Genomic DNA, 18,239 nt, shown 5'->3' with positions numbered 1-18,239 from the left:
GTACGTGGGCAGAGATTGGGAGCATTGTAATGTATTGCGCATTAGTTTTTTAACGTCCATAAGTGGCGGCACACAACACACACGTCACGAAATAGTATACAAAGAAGAAGAACCGAAAGAAGTGAACGCAAAAAAGCCACAAGAGCAGAACAGAGAGTGTCATCATATCAACCTGATGTCTAAAGTAGCAAATCTTTGTATCGTCTTTCATTTCTGTTTTGCTTTGTAATTTTTATTAGTCATTGTCAAGTGCAGCAGGGAGGAGAAGAGTGAACGAGGAAAGAATTGGTTTTGAGATCTACGTAGTTACTTTTTTTTTTCTTCGTTTCGTTTTATTTTTTAGTTCTTGTCCTGAAAAAATATATTTAAAAAAAAGGGAGGCGCTCGCTGTCGACAAAGGTGGGATGACGTCGCTTATCAAAAGAAATTGGACGTCCAACTAGGATCAAATGTTTTGACTAGACGAGCATATTCAAAGCTCGTTATTCAATCTCGTTCTCATTCGTAGAAGGGAGGAATATCAAAGAGGCCTAATCACCGATGAAATGATAATAATCCCTGCCCCGTCATTCAGCTGTATTCTTTTTTTTTTTAGAACTTTCTGCATTTTCGTCGGGATGGAGAAAAGAAAATCACGCAAGGTATATAAATAATCGTAAAAAAGAAAAAATGCTAAAGCCTAAGCGAAGTCAAATCTATAAACACATTAGGCAAAGTTTGAACACTCTCGCGATAGAGACTGCCAAAATAATAACATATGAAGGCTTATTTCATACAGAAAGAAAGAGGAAATAGTCAGATAATTTTTTTTGTTCCGATTTCGACTACAAATTCAAGAAAGAAATTCCTTTCAGGCCGATATATCGTTTGCCAAGAAAAGAATTCTTTTCTTTCTTGTTTAAAAAGTATTGTAAGGGATGGTGCGCGTAGGACGGACGTTAGGTGCGCCCGCTAGCTGCAATGAGATTGCGTAAGATTCTCGAGGATGTCATTACTGACGGAAGGAAGGAAACTTGGAAATAAGAGAATATTGAAACAAAAAAAAAAAAAATAATACCAAAACTAGCGGCTCCACGACCGAACAGCTACGTCGGACACAATACTGAAAAATTCAACAGAAGTAATAAAAGTTAAGATTCCGTAGAATTCCAAAAAAGGAAGAAGACTTGTGTTTTGTGTGAGATCTCTTTTTTACCTTTCAAAATGTAATCCGTAAGTAATGTCGGAACGGTCGGACTATCCTCAACAATGGCTCGGAGAACTGTAATAAAACCGACCCCCAGTTAGAAAAATCATAAAAATGAGGGACAAATTTGGTTCGAAAAATAAAAATAACTAAAGTTTCTCTCGCTCGCGACTTACTTTTGATGAGGACCTGCACGGTTGGGTTGCTTGGAGGTCCGTTTCCAGGGTGATAGGGAATGACTGTCGTGATGTACTGTAACAAAACACAATAAAGAAAGAAAAGGAATGCTTTTGACATTAAATCCATTTTACATTGGAAGAAGCCTCTCAAAAACCTATCCAGTCGGAATGATTAACGAGATTAAGATACGACCTTTTGACATTACCCTCCTGCATAGTCATAAATCATGAGGACACTCTTCGGGAGTCCACGGAGTCGTAAAAGATGAAAAAAAAAAAAAAACGACCAACACAAAAAAAGAATAACCAGAAAGAGTCAGACAAGGATGGGTTGGGCTAACCTTGCAGTCGGACTGGCTGAACCCGCTGCCCATTTTATTGCCGTTCTTGCCAGTCGGCGTCGTCGCATTGGTCGTCGGCTTCTTCTGGTTGGCAGTCATTTGGCGACGCTTGTTTTGCACGTTCAGTAGCAGCGAGATGAACGTGTTCTTCAATTCCTTTTCATATTCCAACTCATCGCGGAGCGCCAGCTCGGCAATTAAAGTTTCTGAGTGATGTTGAACGCGCCATTCCAGCTCAGAAAGGAGCTCGTTCAATTGGCCAACGGACCACGTTTCCAACTCTGCAACAAACAAAGTTATAAAGTTAGACACCAGCATTTGGGAACAAAAGTGGGCTACTGACTCTCTTGATGGATGGCACTCGACAATCGGTAGGGCATGGCGCACTCGGGCGTGTCGGGGCTTTGGTGCATGTTCTCACTCATATCCGGCGATGAAGGATCCTAAACACGAAACCGGATGGGTATCAAAGTTGAAATGAAAAATCTTTCAAAAAGGGAATAATAAAACGAGAGAGATATTTTTACCTGCATTAGATCGTCAATTTCCTTGATGACTTCCTCGGCTGACTGAAGCGGTTCGATTTCCAAGTCGGGCGGGTTCTGTGCCACGATCAACGCGTGCAAGTCCAGATCGGATGCGACGGCTTCGTCCTCGTCCGACAGCGTATCCACTTCTTGACTGGGTTTCTAAACAGACCAACAGCTTATTAGAATAAACTGAATAAACAATCATATTCAAACAAGGCAACTGTTTTTTTTTCCATTGTTCTCTCTTACCTGTCTATCGCATAGCTGAAGAGTAGGTAAATGTAACCGTCGGGTCATCGACTTTGACCAGTCAATTGGAAGGATGTTCCCGTAATTGCCGGTCAACGTCCACCACATCCTGAAAAAAAAAAGGCAAAAGAAAACGGATGAGACCATCCCCAAAACCGGTTTTTTCTTTCTCTTTTTGTTTTCCCTCAAGTTATGAATCAGACAACCTTGAATAGAGACTGGTTAGAACTTGACTTTCATGAAAGGTTTATGTTCAGTTTCAACATGATTTAGATATTAAACCAAAAAATATATCGTCTCTCACCACTTGCCCATTTCTCAAATATGGGCCATAAAAGAATTCTTTTTTTTTTGAGCACGCGCCATGTCCTTGCTCTAGGAATTCTTATTGGGATCAATGGCGAACGCACACACTACTGGCTACACGCTGTTCCTATGGCCTTGCAACGTCGAGTTATTGATCGCAACGGAACAGGGCTTCAAGGGTGTCGATGGAATCTACAGACGTTGCTTGATTGGACGTATCTTACAATACGAGACCAATCGTCATGGATAGGTAACGTTAAACTGTAACGGGGAAGCCTATCCAATAGGTGGTCTTCTGTCTTTTATGGGCGGCGGTCTGTCAGACATAAGACTGGTGTTGGTAGGGGGAATCTCTCGAGCTAAACATGGTCACAAAACTTTCACACTCTGATTATGGAGAACCTGGCTCGTACACAACAACGTTCAGTCCATATACAAAGAAGATTTATAAGCCCCGTATCGTAAAAACATGCATTGCGCGGTGGACCGCTCCCGACGCCTCGCTTCTTTCAGGTTTACAAACAAAAAAATAAAAATAAATAAAAATAAACTTTGTGTCCACTAGGTAATCAATAACTCTCCTTATGGTTTCACGCCAAAGTGTAAAAACAGAAAGGAAAAAGAATTGCCTGCAAGATAAACATCAGTCTCTTCTTGTAACGTCAATTTGAATAAGAGTCTCGTAACCTGATTGTAAATTATTTACGCACTGAGACTCGTTGATGATGTCGTCTTGGTTACGTATTTGGACGGGGGCGAGGCTCTCGACGTTTTGATCCAGATCCCGAAAACACTTGGTGATCTTGTCGTCGAACGTGTTGACTAGATCTTCCAGAGAACTTGACAGCGAGCTACTCGTTTCGCCGAAGTGATCGGCCATGTTGTTGCTGCTGCTGCTCTCCATCTTCTTGACATTATCCAAAGCTTTGTTCCTCGGCGGACTGCAGCCAGTCATGTTTCCATTGTCGTTGCCGTTGTTGAGTTCAGCCGCCTGCTGGAAATCACTGAACTCGTTCCACTCTTCACTGTACGCCAGCGGCGCCTCGGCGCTCAATTCGGCCATCTTGGAAGGCGCCACAGTCACAACTGGCAAAGCCTTCTTATACAAGCCTGAAGAGACCAGTGCTTTTTTTTCTTTTTTCCCTTCTCCCCATCGGCAGGTTCGGCGGCTACCCTTCTGGTAAAGAGGGTTAGTCTGGACACACCCCCTTTCTTTTTAGCCATCTAGGGGCCATTCATCTGACTCCGTCATATTTTTAAGCAGAATGCAAGTTCATTGAAAAAGTAATGGAAGAAAAGAATCATTAATGAGGAAGTAAAAAAAAAAAACAAGTCATCAAAGCCACGAAAAGACATTGTTCCTGTGAGAAATAACCTAAATGTAATCAGTAATCCATTGTGGTTGTGGTGTTTACACGTTGTTAAAACAAAAGACAGAATGGGGGGAAAAATACGAAAAAGAAATGTGGTGGGGAGGCCAGAAATGAGAATATGCCGCATACCACAAGCTACAATTGCACAGCATTCAACGTGGACTTTCCGTCGTCATTTGTATGTAACGTATAATATTGATCATGGACTGCCTGCGGCGCACGACGATCCAAGCGTGATCAAGCTCAATAGAATTGGTATATTTTATACATTTTTCTGTCTTGAATAACGCATTTTGATTGTACAATCGAAGAAGAATAAACCACATAACCATCAATCCCTCAAGACGGAAGCTATGGACGTTCAATATTCTTGCATGTGGACGGGACTCTCGGAGTTCGTGCCCACTCAAAAACGCAAGATAACACCCAAGTTGTATGAAACGACATATGGTAACCTTATACGAATCCAAATCTGTCTCTTTGTTTCTTTTTGTTCCATGGATTATGAAGAAAAAGAAATGCAACCGTCGGTCACGCTCTCATGAATCCAAGTCGGAGAGCAAACAAAAACGGGATTTAACATAGAGGGAATGAAACAGATAACTGCTCTTACAAGGTCGAATGACGTGAACGTCTGAGACATAAGCTGGAAAATCAGTTGACAGCTTCCTTGTTTTTTGTTTGTTTACGAATGCGTTTTGAAGTTGCTGTAGGAAAACCAGACGGCCTATTTTTTTATGTATTTCTTTTTGTAAACTTTATATTCCGATGGTATGTCAATGGGGTCAGGCATTTTGATGTTTTCAGTAGAATGCGTCATACCTCCTATCACACAGAACGAATATTTTTGGAGACATCCCGTTGTGGTTTACCATCCATTCCTGTACACATGAGGCACAAGCAAATGTTCAAGCAAAATTTCTGGAAAAAAAAGATGGCGAGGATAATTTTCTAATGACATCCTCCTGATCTGCCCCGATGTGAATCATATTCTACAGCATTATGATCCACATCAGCTGATAACTCTTACCTTTCTTTTCACCTTGTTTCGATTCAGTGGTACAGGCCAATTCCATACCAACACCAGAAGTTTCGAGTAGAGATTACTTACAGATCTCGGGCTAGCAATCTCATTACTGGGTAGATGCCAAATCTCGTCATTATAAGTGGCGCATATAACCCTTAAATGTCGGAATGCGATGTTGAAATAGGGTTGATAACACCGGGATGCAGTTTCCAGAGACAAATATTTCTTTAAATAAATTAAAGGAAACAGCAACGAAAATGATTCGGCTTCATAGTAAGACCAAAGTTTAATTGGGGAAAAACGGCAAATCAAGCAGGAAACTTCATAAGGGAGTACAAAGATGCCCAGCGCAAACGTACCTGCTGACACGAGGGCATAAGCAATTTATCTGTTATCAGGTTGCTATTTAAGCAGTAAAGTTATATTTAAAACTGTAAGTCGTATACCCTGATGGTATATCGCTGAAGTGAGGCGTGATTTTTTCTGTAGAATGCGTCATACTTTCTTTCAGACGAAAACAACCATCTTCACAGACACCCCGCTGTTGTTTATCACAAATTTCTTTAAACCCGGGGCTCAAACACGACAACAACAAAAGGCAGAATGATCAAAGACTCTACGGAATCAGGTACCATCACGCGATCCTTCAGGCTACAATGTGCATTCAACCGACCACAAGGTGCGTGAAGAGCATTATATTTTATGATTTTTTCCACTTTGATTAAAGTAAATATAAAATCAAAACAACTCCTTTTTTGGACTATTGCTGCCTTTCCTAGTACTAGTTCGTGCCGTTTATTCTCCCTTCGCTTTCTTGTTTTTACATAACCAAAACAAGAGACTTGTCAACTACGGAAGCAGCCGATGTTATTTAGTTTTTGTTGTGGTATTTACTTCCTTCGGGGCCTGTGTTTGTGGGTTAAAAAATGACGTAGTTGTACATTATTCACTGATTTCGTAACCGTACGTTTTGGTACGGTTGCGAATGCGAGCTGAAGATTTGTCTGAAGCTCGTTTATGCAATATGCATCAATATAAGTAACTTTTAATCGTGAATATAGGAGAATAACCATGGAGGATGAAATTATTCTGATTGAACGGAATAAAAATTCCAAGTTTAAAGTTACTGTAGAACCCATAGGATTTCTGTTTCTTGTCGCCTCTGTTATACAGGTAATAGTGAACCAGTCCGAAAGTATCTTTATTTCATTATATAATCAATTGAGATTCTCTTACATCTTGTAGGGTGTTGTGATCCAAAATTTATATCTTGAAAAAACATGTTACATAAATTTTCAACTCAACTCTTCTGAGTGTACTGCACAGCATAATCATACCAGTGAAACTGGCTCAGAACATTCGACAGAAATTCAAAAATATGTCAGTGACCTCAACATTTACGGCTCTCTTATTGAAAACATTCCATCCATTATTTTTGTTTTATTTCTTGGACCTTGGAGTGAAAAAAATGGAAGAAAAGTACCCATGTTAGCTCCGCTGATAGGTCATCTGTGCTCTGTTTCGTTGTACATTTTGAACTATTATTTCACAACATGGCCAGCAGAGTACATATTATTTGCAAGTATCCCATGTGGCCTGTTTGGAGGTTCTGCAACACTACTAATGGCTTTGAACAGGTATTCACCATATTTAATTAAATTCCCAGTATCAGGCTTCTATTGTTTTATTTGTCTTAATTATACAGTTACATGGCAGACATTACTACCACTCAATCTAGGACATCACGCATTTCAATAATGTACGGCTCAATGTCGATATCGTACCCTATCGCTAACTTTGCCAGTATTTATATTTACACTTATGGTGGCTATTTTGCCATATGGGGAACATCTCTGGGATTGGGTGCAATCGCACTTCTCTACACCATTTTTCGGATCAAAGATTCACGGGGTCGTGAATCAGAAGACGAACAAGTAGAAGGTTCATACTCGCCTAGTGTTAATTTCGCGCAGGACGACGAACAGCTTGTTGCCTTACATACTGTCCGATGCCGTTGCAGTCCGGTAGCTCTCAATCTGTGGGAATGCTTCACTGTTACATTTCAACCGCGTAACGGTTACAAGCGAGCCTGCCTATCAATTCTTTTGGCATCAATGTGTCTTTACGTTTTCCAGAGTAAGTCAGTTTCCACTTTTTCACTCCATGTCATTTTAATATCCTCCTGTCTTATGCAGTACCGGGATCCATTACGTACCTTTACACAAGAAAGTTATTTGGTTGGGACCAACCTGAGTTTGCCTTGTTTTCAACCATTTCCAGCTTGACAGCTGTTCTTGGTAAGTTGTAATTAAATGTCGTACTGTGTTCATCGAATGACGCGTTTTTATGTTTCCATCTTATTCAGGCAGCTTTTTTCTCCTGCCGTTGTTGAGTTCTTACTTTGAGATTCGTGACTGCCTAATTGGTATTTTCGCCATTTTGGGTTACATCGCAAACTGTCTAATGGTTGCCTTTGCGGTGTCTCCATTAATGATTTATTTGGGTAAAGTTTTAAAAACTTCTTCCTCTATTTCGACCAATACCACTCATTTTTTTTCATAGCCTCTATTGGTAACGTGTTGACGGCCAGCATTGGAGTAGTGATTCGTTCAATGATCTCTAAACTCGTGCTTAGTGATGAATTGAGCCACGTTTACTCCGTATTGGCCTCCTTCGAGTCTCTGGTGCCTTTGATTTCAACTTCTACATATAACTTGATCTATAAGGCTACCATCGAGCTCTTTCCGGGCTGTGTCTTCATTGTTTTTGGCAGCCTGCTTTTCGTGTTGTTGATACTTCTCTCGTAAGTAACTGTCACAATTTGTACAGAATTTTTATTCGAGTCTAAATTGTCCTGTTAATGTTTGAATTAGGGTGGTTTTGCTACTGCAGTGGAAGGAAAAAAACACTCCGGTATTTTTCAATTCAGAGGATCTGGATATAATCGAAGCGCGCGAAGCCTAAAACCATCAAGTAAAACAAAATGCATAATCTTCTGTTATATTTTTTGAAACATTAATTACCTTCATCGTCCCGGTGATATGTTGCTTTGGATGATCCTTATGGATTTATATCCCATAGCATCATAAGAAAATTTTGGTTTTAATTAAAAGCTCCTCAAATTCAGAAACTGTGAAACCAGGCATTAACAACTGGTTGAAACGCTCATGTTACTTTTATTGCCACAAACTTCTTCCGTTGTGAATTTGTTTCATAGATTCATGAAATGTTCTTTTGAAATCAACCTCGAGTACCAAAATGTATGGCAAACCAGTTACGTTTTTAATCCTCTGTTTTAAAATGCGTGATGGCTCACGGAGCACGCTGGAAGTGCAATGCAAATTGAAGACCATCTATGGATTATCGATAAATTGATCCATCTTGATCTCACGGATTGGGAAGACTTGGACTAAACAACAAATCTTTCAACATTGATTGGATATTCCTATCATGATGTTTTGGCCATGACAAAGGACGGTGAACTAGAAAACAGGAGGAGACAACGACAAAGTCAATTTTTTAGAAGTAGCCGCACTTAATTTGACTTTGATCTTGCAGCAGTAGTGCGTCGAACCATGGTAACGGAGGTTTGTTATGACTGTCTCTGCAAAATCCACAGACTGCATGACCTGACAGAATTTTAACAAGGGTACTTTTCCCGGTTTCTAATCCGCCTGTATAGTATAAAGGAATGATCGCTTTAACCAACAGTTCTCCCGGTTACCATCGTATAAAGAGTGGCACAAGGATATGGTTATCTTCACCGAAGACAATGCGGATCTGAGAAAAGATGAGCAACCAGAACCTTCCAACGTAAAAAACCATCACAGATTTCGCATCACGGTAGAGCCTTTGGGATTTATTTACCTCGCTGCCAATATTATACAGGTAATTTTTGAATTATTATCGTGACTAATACGAATTGCATCTCTCTCTTTTTTTTTTTAAATAGGGAATTGTCACACCCAACTTGTTTCTGCAGAAAGTATGTGAGGTAAATTTTAAAATTAACGCTAGCCAGTGCGATCCTCGAAGTAGAATTAGCCGCAACAATACAGAACTAGCTGATCGAGTTCAGAGCTATGTCAGTACTCTGAATATCTATGGCTCGCTCATCGATAACATACCATCGATTTTCCTGATGCTTTTTCTATTACCGTGGAGCGATAACCACGGCAGGAAGCCGTTGATGATGGTATGAAAATTAAATTGTAAACAAATTCAAGTATGAGTAACCTTAATATTTAATTTGGAACATTACCTTAAACTCTTTAGGCTCCGGTAGTTGGACATATATTGTGTACTTTGTTGGATATCACAAACTACTACTGCAAGTCTTTACCGGCGGAATATCTCTTAATATCTACCGTCCCTGTGGGTCTCACAGGTGGAAGAGGTATTTTCTTTATGGCCATATACAGGTACAAATTACCCGATTTCATTCAAACTAAACAAAGTGAACACAATGCACAACCAAAAATACTGACTTTACTTTGTGGAACAGGTACATCGTTGACATAACCACCACAGAGGCGAGAACTTGGCGATTTTCGCTTCTTGGTGGTATCGTTGCTATATCCGTACCGATTGGCAATTTGATAAGCGGATACATCTATGCGAGCGGCGGCAATATAGCGATATGGGGAACAGCGCTCGCCTTCTACAGTCTCGCATTTCTTTACATCCTGTTTGGTTTTAAAGATTCACTTGGGCAGAAATCATTTAGCAAAACAAGTGAAGAAACCGTGCTGGAAAAAGCACTGTATGGAAAATCAGTTAAAACGAAGAGAATGGAGCTTGCCAAAGAGGGTTGCCTGGATGTATTTCAAAATCTATTTCGTTGCTTTGCTGAGACATTTAAACGCCGCGAAGGATATAAAAGAGCATGCATATCGATTTTGATAGCGCTTATGTGCCTGCTTCTTTTTTCGCAAGGTGTGTTCTTCGTTATTGTTTATAGTATTCGATTTGAAAAATGTATGTTCTTTTCAGGAAGCCAATCCGTCGGCTACTTCTATACCAGGAAAAAGTTCGGTTGGGATGCGCCAGACTGGGCGTTCTTTGTCACTTTGGTCAGTGCTTCTTCCTCGTTTGGTATTAGAGTTTTATTTCTATGTAATAGACGTGAAAAGCCTTTTTAAAATTAAATAATATTTTTGTATTACAGGAATTTTAGTCATCCTACCCGTCTTGAGTGGATACTTTAAAGTGAGCGATGGCATAATGGGGATTATTTCCCTGCTAGCAAACATAGGAGCCTATCTTACAATCGCATTTGCTGTATCTCCCTTAATGGTTTATCTATGTAAGTAATTTAGTATGACATGAACTTATTTAAATGTTTCCTATTTGGTTTGGCGATTCAGCATCGATTGGTAGTACATTTGGGCCCATCGCCAGTATCGTAATACGCTCCATCTTTTCCAAAACACTGTCCAGCGATGCGTTGAGTACGCTGATTCTTATTATAGTACTATTGAAAGAAAAATAATCACTCCATACTTGTTAAATTTTCAGGTTATGCATATTCGGTACTTGCCTCACTTGAATCTTTAGTGCCATTAATAACTGCTCCTACGATGAACTTGATATATCAAGCGACTCTTAGTTTCTTTCCAGGATGCGTTTATCTAGTGAGGGCTTGCACAGTTTTTGTCGTACTGATCTTATTTGGGTAATTAAAATTTCGGTACTCATAGCTATACGATAGAGTGTATTTTGATCTAATGTTTGCATGTAATACGCAGGATATTGCTTCTGTTGAAATGGAAAGATTCACAGTTAAATCAAGTCCAACCTTTTCTCGAATGCAGTGAGACACCAACTCCGTTGAAAAAGTCGGTTACTAGTAATTTTGCTTTATGAGGTTCTCAACAGTATCGTTTACCCTTGTTTTGGACAAAAGCAAAAAGAATGGGAACTTTCCGTTTGGACTCTAATACAGTTGTCACATTTCGTACACCAGTTCGAACTAAATTTGATATAAAAATTGCTTTTCCTGGCCGGACACTTTGGGCTATTAATTAGTTGGAAAGGTTGATGTAATGGAGAACAGGAGAGCTTATTTTAAGATGTGCGTGTATGGTTTGAATTTGCCGCGCTCTTTTGAACCTTAAATAAACTCTATATAACTATGTGTGAAATGCTCTGTGTAAAAACACGCTATATCTATTATATCTATGATTATTATTACATTTTTGTTCGTTATGCTGCGAAATTATTGAATATTAAACACACGAAAGTGCGAAACGCGGTTTGTCAAGAAAACTTAAACGGAAAACTTGCAACTTTGTAAACCAAAATGTAAACAAACATCTGATCTAAACCGCATCCGATCTGGAAGTATTCTGTAATTCTCCTTGAAGTCACTTTCTTTTTTCGCAACTGATTTCGAAATCGTGGACTCGATTAGAACGGTATGTGCGTGACATAGCCAAACGGGGGATTCTTGACACATGACGCAATATGTCTTGTGTGTCAGATGTTACAAGTATTCACGGTGATCAAATCGTAGACATTTATGATGTTCCTATGGGTAAGTAGTTAAAGAATTATTAATCTTTTAGTCACCACAGAATTTGACTAAATGCTTAAATATCTAAATTTTGGCAGAAGACATCATTCGGCCCTTTCCTCCTGATCTTAACAACAGCAAAGTAGACAGTCTGGTTGAAACACTTAAGGTATTGCATAAAAATATTCCATACTGTATTGTGCATAGAGTGTCCAGAATTGCTTTAAATTTCAGTTTTTACTAAAAATTTCTTTCTATTTAAAATCTCAAGGATGCCACGAGAAAAAATGAAGTTCCCCCAATCGATATCCTTTGGATAAAAGGAAGCAATGGAGGGAATTATTATTACTCATTTGGAGGTTGTCACCGTTATGCTGCCCATAAGAAACTTGGAATGAAAACAATTCGAGCAAAGCTTATAACTTCCAATATTAATGACCTTAAAGTTTACTTAGGTAGTTCTACACCAGACTTAAAGTAAATGGTAAAACAGCCTAGAATAAATCAATGGTCATGGGTCACACTCAATCTTTAACAGAGAGTACTAGGGAATATGGTAATGTGTAAGAAGTTTAATAACATATTACTATAATATACATTAACACATGAATCAGAATTCAGATTTGATAGTATTAGTGTGTGGTAAGTGTAAGGGATATTTATAATACTAGACGAAAGGAAATATCTTTTGACATTTTCTCTAGTCTTTGCTTTTTCAAACGACGCGCCGGACTGTAGCAAAGTGAGTGTTGGGTTTATGCGTATTTAAATAAAGAAGAGTGTTTCCTCAAGGGGAAAACAGATTATGGGAATTTCTTATAATTTAGTTTGCCATTGATTAATTTTTTTTCTTTGTCCGTAACTAATTCTTTACTTAAGTCACAGACAGCTTTAGACTGTTTAAAAATTTAAGCTTCAGAATGGTATTGATAGATGGCATTTCGCAGGATGACATCTATCTCCATAAGAGGCGCTAGAAACTGTTGGACGTCAGGTGGCGTTAGATACATAGCATACCAGGTGTACGCAAGGAACTAGGATCAATTGGACATGTATGTGTTCTGTATGGGGCAAGTGTTGAGTTTCGCGATATTGGGTGCTGATGTCGAAAAATTTCTCAAGTTTTAAGAACACATCTACCATACGCGTTTTACAACCAGACATGGATAAAGTTACATGCCTCGTAAGATTATCAATTGGTTTGAGTGATTTGACCTAAACACCACAAACGAAGTAATAAGATGTATTTACTTTTTTCACAGGTTGCATCACATGTACTGTAGATCCCGCGTCCCGTGCCATGTGGTCTGCAGTTGTATCCTATGGTATTTGTTGCATCCAGTCATTTGAGATGTGAACATGTTTGCTGTGGATAAATGTGTTCATAGAAAGTGCTGGATGGTAAATCTGCTTCGGTAGTGGCTCAAAGTACTGAATTTCCAACTTCAGTGACTTCGAAAGTATTATACAGTGCCGGTCCAGTTATAGAACCGGCCTGTGCGCGGTTCTATAACTGAATGGTTCTATAACCGAGCAGCCGATCTCAGAGCCACCTATCGTCGATTCTTTCATCACACAGATTTTTACAGTATTTGAATGTAAAAGCGAATAGCACAGGGATAGTGCTGATCTCTATGCAACTACCCAGAATAGGGGGAAGGGGGTTCTCATATTAGAATTTAATACCTCAACCATTCCTGCATTATTTTACCAACAATAAGGTTCTACCACAAAGAGAATGCCCCATCAACGATTGGTCATTATATAAGATACATGCCGGTCCACTTCTAGAAACCCTTAGCTATGGAACCGGCTCGGTTATCGAACCGATTTTTATTTCCCCTGTTTCAGCGCCCATAATTAATAAATGGAAAAAAACAAAACGACACGAAAAGTGTCATTTTGTAATACAGTTATTTAAAAATTCTGATAACATTAAAAGGCAAAGAGAAAAGCAGCACGATAAGTCATTTGTTTTATTGTTTTCCGCCTGAATTCGTTTGGAAGGCTATTATTTTACGTAAAGTCATTAAGCCAATTTGTACTATTGTCTAAAATTGCTAAAACCAATTTCAATAACATGTGCTTGTACGTTTTAAAATGCGTAATCCGTACGTTCGAACCCAAAAATATGGATTTAGTTCAAAATACAGCCAATGGCGGCGCTGAAACACGGCAAGGAAAAATCGGTTCGATAACCGAGCTGGTTCTATAGCTAAGCGGTTCTATAAGTGGACCGGCACTGTACTGAAAAATGATTATAAAATGTTTCCTATTCTCACCATATTTTTAAATGGGAGAATCCATTGCAATGAATCTTGTTGCCAACAAAATTGTTCATTGCATTAATTTATGCAGTGTAGAAGATGTGGTTGAAGTGGTTGCTGACCCAGTGACCCTGTATTGCTTCTAGAGGATCAAAACCAATGGTTGTTGATTGATTAGGGGTCTACCAGTTCTTTTCATATCACGGTTGGTAACATTGAAAGCATGAACAATACTGATATAGCAGTCATTAAAATAAACCACAGATTTCCTCCCAGGGCAATTAAATGCAAGATAAAAAAAAGCATTTTCTTGTAAAGCTTTATTTTTGGCTTTAAAAAATAGTACTACATAGAGCAAAACAATAGGGTAAATAGGTCCAATACTACATTTATAAATTAAAAACTCTAAAGTGTAATAGATTACTTTCTTCTTATGCTATGAACTAAGTTGTTTCTTAAGCACTATATGGGTTTCAAGGGACAATTGCTACCTGACTGAGCTGCAAATATTGCTACTGTCTTAAATAATGCCACATCCGTGATGCTTGTTTTCTCTCATCAAAAGTAGAGTGCGATAAAAGTCGGTAGCTACTGAAAGCCTTTTTTCTTCTAGCAATAGTTTTAAATATTTCAATCAATTCATGCGAGTGAATTGCATTGAATCCGTCTCATCTTCCAGTTCAGTTGAACTTAAGTCTGGTCTTTGTCGTAAGCAGATAGTGATCTTTTTGATCTAATTAAACCTTTTTTTCCGTTACTAATATTTAGTTTATCATTATTTAGATGGATGTAATACGGATTAGAAAAGCAATTGCCGGACACCAAGACGGACGGCAAGAAGCCATGGATCATAAAACAATAACCAGATCACCACCACCGATTGTCTATCAATAATGAATGCATTCATCCATTGCGTCGATAACTGCACCATAAGTATAATATGTGGAGATGGGTCAATACAAAATTTTAAACTTGTATCAAAACGTGATGCATTGCACTCCGTCTATGGCCTGCAGTTAAGGCGACAAATTGTACGAAGTCCTTATTCAATCTGTATTGAAACCAAGGAGCCATAAAAACAAGTCAGCGAAAAAAAAGAGAATCGTATTCTCGAGTTACGCGCACGGTTTGGGATTATGTGGATATCCTGTGAATTAGGTAACAATAAAAATATCCAAAATCGTATATTTTGCCCATTAAAAAATTCGTTCCAGCTCCAAATTTTGCGGGACTTACGAATGTGTAATTCCTTTTTGTTGAGTATTTTGTATTTCTGAACTTGTTTAGTTCAGAGTTGTTAACCGGAAAATTTGCATTCAAAGCATCCTGACTTATAAATCAAATCTGTCGCTTAGTGTGAGTGTACCTAAATTGTCCAGGATGCCTAATAAAATTAGTTGAAACAATCGTTTGTTGTGTTTGTGTTGAATTAAAACCATGGCCTACTATAATAACGGCCAGCAAGCGCGCAATACCCCCCTGCGCCTAAAACTGAATTGCCAGAGGGCCTAATACCCAAAATCGAAGTCCACTTTCTACAGCTTCATCCCACCCATTCCAATTTCTTTTACTTTTTCCACTGATTGGCAATGGTGGAGAGGTACTACTGTCGTAGTACCTCAAACAGAATTCCACTTTCCACTGGTTTTTCCACTCATTTCAATTCTGTATTAGTTACCAAACAGTGGAAAGTGGAGCTCGGTTTGGGGTATTAGGCCCCTCTGGCAATTTAGTTTTAGGCGCAGGGGGTATTGCGCGCTTGCTGGCCGTTATTATAGTAGGCCATGATTAAAACCCATAGGATTGAACGTTACCGTCGTCTGCACGTCAGCCATTTTACCTGTGGGAACAACTGAACGTGGAAATGATTTAGCTCTGCGATTTTTTTAAGTTTTCCCATCGTTTTGTGCATCTAAACTAGGAAGTAAGTAACACAGAACCATTATTTTTATCCAGATATAATTTTTTTTGCATCTTGTTAGATCTGAGCAGGTGGAAACCTGGTATGGTAACAAATGACAAGTAGAACAGCAGATAAGATACAATTAATGCCCAGACCGTGGTAGATGTATTCTTATGCTTTTGGAGTTTACTGTCTCCCAGTTCTTTGACAGGGCACAACAGAAACACTTTTTCTTAATTTAATGCTAGAGACTTTGCAATGACCCTCTCATGTAGGATCATGTTGACTCTAAAGGATTGACTGGACTGTTTTAAGCTCACATCCACAAGTTTAGCTATTATGATTTAAGGCATTTATCTTTATTCATCCTGCTCACTATTGTTTTCCATATCATGACTTTTGTGTTTCCTAGATATTGTGTTATTTGATTTCCCTAAATCTTATTCTTTATTCTGATTTCTTTACATCTCTTATCCAGGGCCAACAAGAAATAAAGTCCTAATTTTCACCTCACCACCGTCTTCGCCTTCGCCTCATCGCCGTCTTCGCCTTCGCCTCATCGCCGTCTTCGCCTTCGCCTCATCGCCGTCTTCGCCTCATCGCCGTCTTCGCCTTCGCCTTCGCCTCATCGCCGTCTTCGCCTTCGCCTCATCGCCGTCTTCGCCTTCGCCTCATCGCCGTCTTCGTCTTATCGCCGTCATCGCCTTCGCCTCATCGCCGTCTTCGCCTTCGCCTCATCGCCGTCTTCGTCTTATCGCCGTCATCGCCTTCGCCTCATCGACGTCTTCGCCTCATCGACGTCTTCGCCTTCGCCTCATCGACGTCTTCGCCTTCGCCTCATCGACGTCTTCGCTCATCGACGTCTTCGCCTCATCGACGTCTTCGCCTTCGCCTCATCGACGTCTTCGCCTTCGCCTCATCGACGTCTTCGCCTTCGCCTCATCGACGTCTTCGCCTTCGCCTCATCGACGTCTTCGCCTTCGCCTCATCGACGTCTTCGCCTTCGCCTCATCGACGTCTTCGCCTTCGCCTCATCGACGTCTTCGCCTTCGCCTCATCGACGTCTTCGCCTTCGCCTCATCGACGTCTTCGCCATCGCCTCATCGACGTCTTCGCCATCGCCTCAAAGCCGTCTTCGCCTTCGCCTCATCGCCGTCTTCGCCTTATCGCCGTCATCGCCTTCGCCTTCCTCTCATCGCCTCGGCGCTGTTTTCGTCGCTGCCTACCTCTTCGTCTCATCGCCATCGTTCGCTTGTGGCTCACAACGATGAAACAACCAGATCCAGGAAAAAAGGCGATTGAACGTGACGTCGTCGTGGAACTTCCCGGGTACTGTCTTGTTTTGTATTTTTGTATGTTGTGTTGTATTGTATAGTTAACCCCTTGGCTGCCACTCCGTTTGCTCCCTTTTTTTTGTAGGTTGTAGGGAACCGGGCGCTGTTCTTCCCCATGGCCATGGGGGGAACAGTCGCCAGTGCGCCTAAAGGCCTTGTGCCTTTAGGTGCACGTAAGGCAATGCACCAGTAGGGACTTCTCTTTTTCGGTACGGTGATAGAAAGCCTGGGGTGTGCATTCCCGGAATAGCCTCTATCACCGTGCCAGCCCGGACTTGTCTTCGGACAAGTCCCCCCTTGGTCGGGATCCTTCAGACGCGACGAGTAGCTAATGTAGTTTCAGCAACCTACGGGTTGCGTGGCTTGGCAGCCAAGGGGTTAACTAGTTATGTATGTATGTGTATATGTATGTAAATATGTATTCGTGTATTGTATATTATGTAAAATAGTGGCGGAATTGTAGGGTGGAGGAGGGACAATAAAAATTATTCCGTTTAATTTACTTGTTCGTGTGTATTTTATTTACTCTTTTGGACTTATTCCAAACCTCACCATATTTAGAATACAACTAACCTCAGAACTCACTGTTTCACTTGAAAATTTAGCTACCAGAAATTTTTCTTTAAACACCTTCTATCACTCTACCACAGTCGCTTTTTACTGGTGAAAACAAAACAAAAACCAGAATTTAAAAATCTTAAGAGTAAATTCTCTTTCTCTCTACAATGTGTCAAACACAATTACTTAGTATAGAAAGAAAGAAAAACAATCTTCATTGGCACAAGATCTTGTCATCTGGTAGCACTGTGAATTAAATTGACCAATTTCAACTTTAACTTCCCTATATTTTGTTGGATGGAGGTAATTAATCACCAAACACAAGAATGATGTTGGATACATTTTATTTACAATGAAACCATATCTTCGTCTCACCTTCATGACATATACATGACATTCTTTTTGTCATAAAGGCTTCCATGGCCAATACAGCACACTTGGCGCATCCTTGAGACCTGCAAATATAATTTAA

The 18,239-nt window shown here is 39.9% G+C and overlaps 4 protein-coding genes and 1 long non-coding RNA gene across 8 annotated transcripts; 4 read left to right on the top strand and 1 right to left on the bottom strand.

The window, feature by feature from the left end:
* Positions 1–15: 15 nt before the first annotated feature.
* LOC130693485 (fasciculation and elongation protein zeta-2-like) lies at positions 16–3,925 on the bottom strand. The gene is made up of 8 exons (XM_057516634.2): positions 3,502–3,925; positions 2,486–2,594; positions 2,234–2,395; positions 2,050–2,149; positions 1,707–1,987; positions 1,363–1,438; positions 1,196–1,261; positions 16–1,102 (listed from the first exon to the last, which is right to left on the bottom strand). The coding sequence occupies exons 1-8, from the start codon at positions 3,852–3,854 to the stop codon at positions 1,086–1,088; spliced, it is 1,164 nt and encodes a 387-aa protein (XP_057372617.1). The 5' UTR covers positions 3,855–3,925; the 3' UTR covers positions 16–1,085.
* A 2,131-nt stretch (positions 3,926–6,056) lies between these two features.
* LOC130693481 (lysosomal proton-coupled steroid conjugate and bile acid symporter SLC46A3-like) lies at positions 6,057–8,477 on the top strand. Its single transcript, XM_057516630.2, has 7 exons — positions 6,057–6,364; positions 6,437–6,828; positions 6,897–7,327; positions 7,387–7,488; positions 7,557–7,694; positions 7,754–7,994; positions 8,065–8,477. The coding sequence occupies exons 1-7, from the start codon at positions 6,263–6,265 to the stop codon at positions 8,153–8,155; spliced, it is 1,497 nt and encodes a 498-aa protein (XP_057372613.2). The 5' UTR covers positions 6,057–6,262; the 3' UTR covers positions 8,156–8,477.
* Positions 8,478–8,506: 29 nt separating this feature from the next.
* On the top strand, positions 8,507–11,315 carry LOC130693479 (proton-coupled folate transporter-like). 2 transcript variants are annotated; one of them, XM_057516627.2, is made up of 10 exons: positions 8,507–8,769; positions 8,874–9,079; positions 9,144–9,386; positions 9,467–9,612; positions 9,696–10,126; positions 10,184–10,285; positions 10,359–10,496; positions 10,558–10,641; positions 10,709–10,865; positions 10,939–11,312. In XM_057516627.2, the coding sequence occupies exons 2-10, from the start codon at positions 8,942–8,944 to the stop codon at positions 11,054–11,056; spliced, it is 1,557 nt and encodes a 518-aa protein (XP_057372610.1). In that variant the 5' UTR covers positions 8,507–8,769; positions 8,874–8,941; the 3' UTR covers positions 11,057–11,312. The 2 variants fall into 2 exon arrangements, with proteins under 2 accessions (XP_057372610.1, XP_057372612.1); XM_057516629.2 differs by having other exon boundaries at positions 8,623–9,079; positions 10,709–10,824; positions 10,939–11,315.
* Positions 11,316–11,447: 132 nt separating this feature from the next.
* On the top strand, positions 11,448–12,228 carry LOC130693486 (sulfiredoxin-1-like). 3 transcript variants are annotated; one of them, XM_057516636.2, is made up of 4 exons: positions 11,448–11,607; positions 11,673–11,726; positions 11,804–11,874; positions 11,977–12,228. In XM_057516636.2, exons 2-4 carry the CDS (start codon positions 11,723–11,725, stop codon positions 12,184–12,186), a joined length of 285 nt encoding a protein of 94 aa, XP_057372619.1. In that variant the 5' UTR covers positions 11,448–11,607; positions 11,673–11,722; the 3' UTR covers positions 12,187–12,228. The 3 variants fall into 3 exon arrangements, with proteins under 3 accessions (XP_057372619.1, XP_057372620.1, XP_057372618.1); XM_057516637.2 differs by having other exon boundaries at positions 11,449–11,611; XM_057516635.1 differs by having other exon boundaries at positions 11,566–11,726.
* A 546-nt stretch (positions 12,229–12,774) lies between these two features.
* LOC130693490 (uncharacterized) lies at positions 12,775–14,919 on the top strand. The gene is made up of 3 exons (XR_009001702.2): positions 12,775–12,888; positions 12,968–13,106; positions 14,756–14,919. It is a non-coding gene; the product is annotated as an uncharacterized LOC130693490 (long non-coding RNA).
* Positions 14,920–18,239: the final 3,320 nt, after the last annotated feature.

Source organism: Daphnia carinata, chromosome 3, assembly GCF_022539665.2.
Source record: "Daphnia carinata strain CSIRO-1 chromosome 3, CSIRO_AGI_Dcar_HiC_V3, whole genome shotgun sequence".
Lineage (NCBI taxonomy): Eukaryota > Metazoa > Arthropoda > Branchiopoda > Diplostraca > Daphniidae > Daphnia > Daphnia carinata.
The sequence above is the reverse complement of the archived record's forward strand: the minus strand, read 5'-3'. Positions and strand labels throughout refer to the sequence as shown.

Excerpts from the sequence above, each read along its gene's own strand:
- LOC130693479 (XM_057516627.2), top strand. The coding sequence starts at position 8,942 with ATGGTTATCTTCACCGAAGACAATGCGGATCTGAGAAAAGATGAGCAA. Across the intron at positions 10,127-10,183 it reads CCTGCTTCTTTTTTCGCAAG|GAAGCCAATCCGTCGGCTAC; the intron begins GTGTGTTCTTCG and ends TGTTCTTTTCAG. Across the intron at positions 10,286-10,358 it reads CAGTGCTTCTTCCTCGTTTG|GAATTTTAGTCATCCTACCC; the intron begins GTATTAGAGTTT and ends TTTGTATTACAG.
- LOC130693486 (XM_057516635.1), top strand. The coding sequence starts at position 11,657 with ATGTCTTGTGTGTCAGATGTTACAAGTATTCACGGTGATCAAATCGTA. Across the intron at positions 11,727-11,803 it reads CATTTATGATGTTCCTATGG|AAGACATCATTCGGCCCTTT; the intron begins GTAAGTAGTTAA and ends AAATTTTGGCAG. Across the intron at positions 11,875-11,976 it reads GTCTGGTTGAAACACTTAAG|GATGCCACGAGAAAAAATGA; the intron begins GTATTGCATAAA and ends TAAAATCTCAAG.
- LOC130693485 (XM_057516634.2), bottom strand. The coding sequence starts at position 3,854 with ATGGCCGAATTGAGCGCCGAGGCGCCGCTGGCGTACAGTGAAGAGTGG. Across the intron at positions 2,150-2,233 it reads AAATTGACGATCTAATGCAG|GATCCTTCATCGCCGGATAT; the intron begins GTAAAAATATCT and ends TTTCGTGTTTAG. Across the intron at positions 1,262-1,362 it reads CGTGCAGGTCCTCATCAAAA|TTCTCCGAGCCATTGTTGAG; the intron begins GTAAGTCGCGAG and ends GTTTTATTACAG.
- LOC130693481 (XM_057516630.2), top strand. The coding sequence starts at position 6,263 with ATGGAGGATGAAATTATTCTGATTGAACGGAATAAAAATTCCAAGTTT. Across the intron at positions 7,695-7,753 it reads TCCATTAATGATTTATTTGG|CCTCTATTGGTAACGTGTTG; the intron begins GTAAAGTTTTAA and ends TTTTTTTCATAG. Across the intron at positions 7,995-8,064 it reads GTGTTGTTGATACTTCTCTC|GGTGGTTTTGCTACTGCAGT; the intron begins GTAAGTAACTGT and ends TGTTTGAATTAG.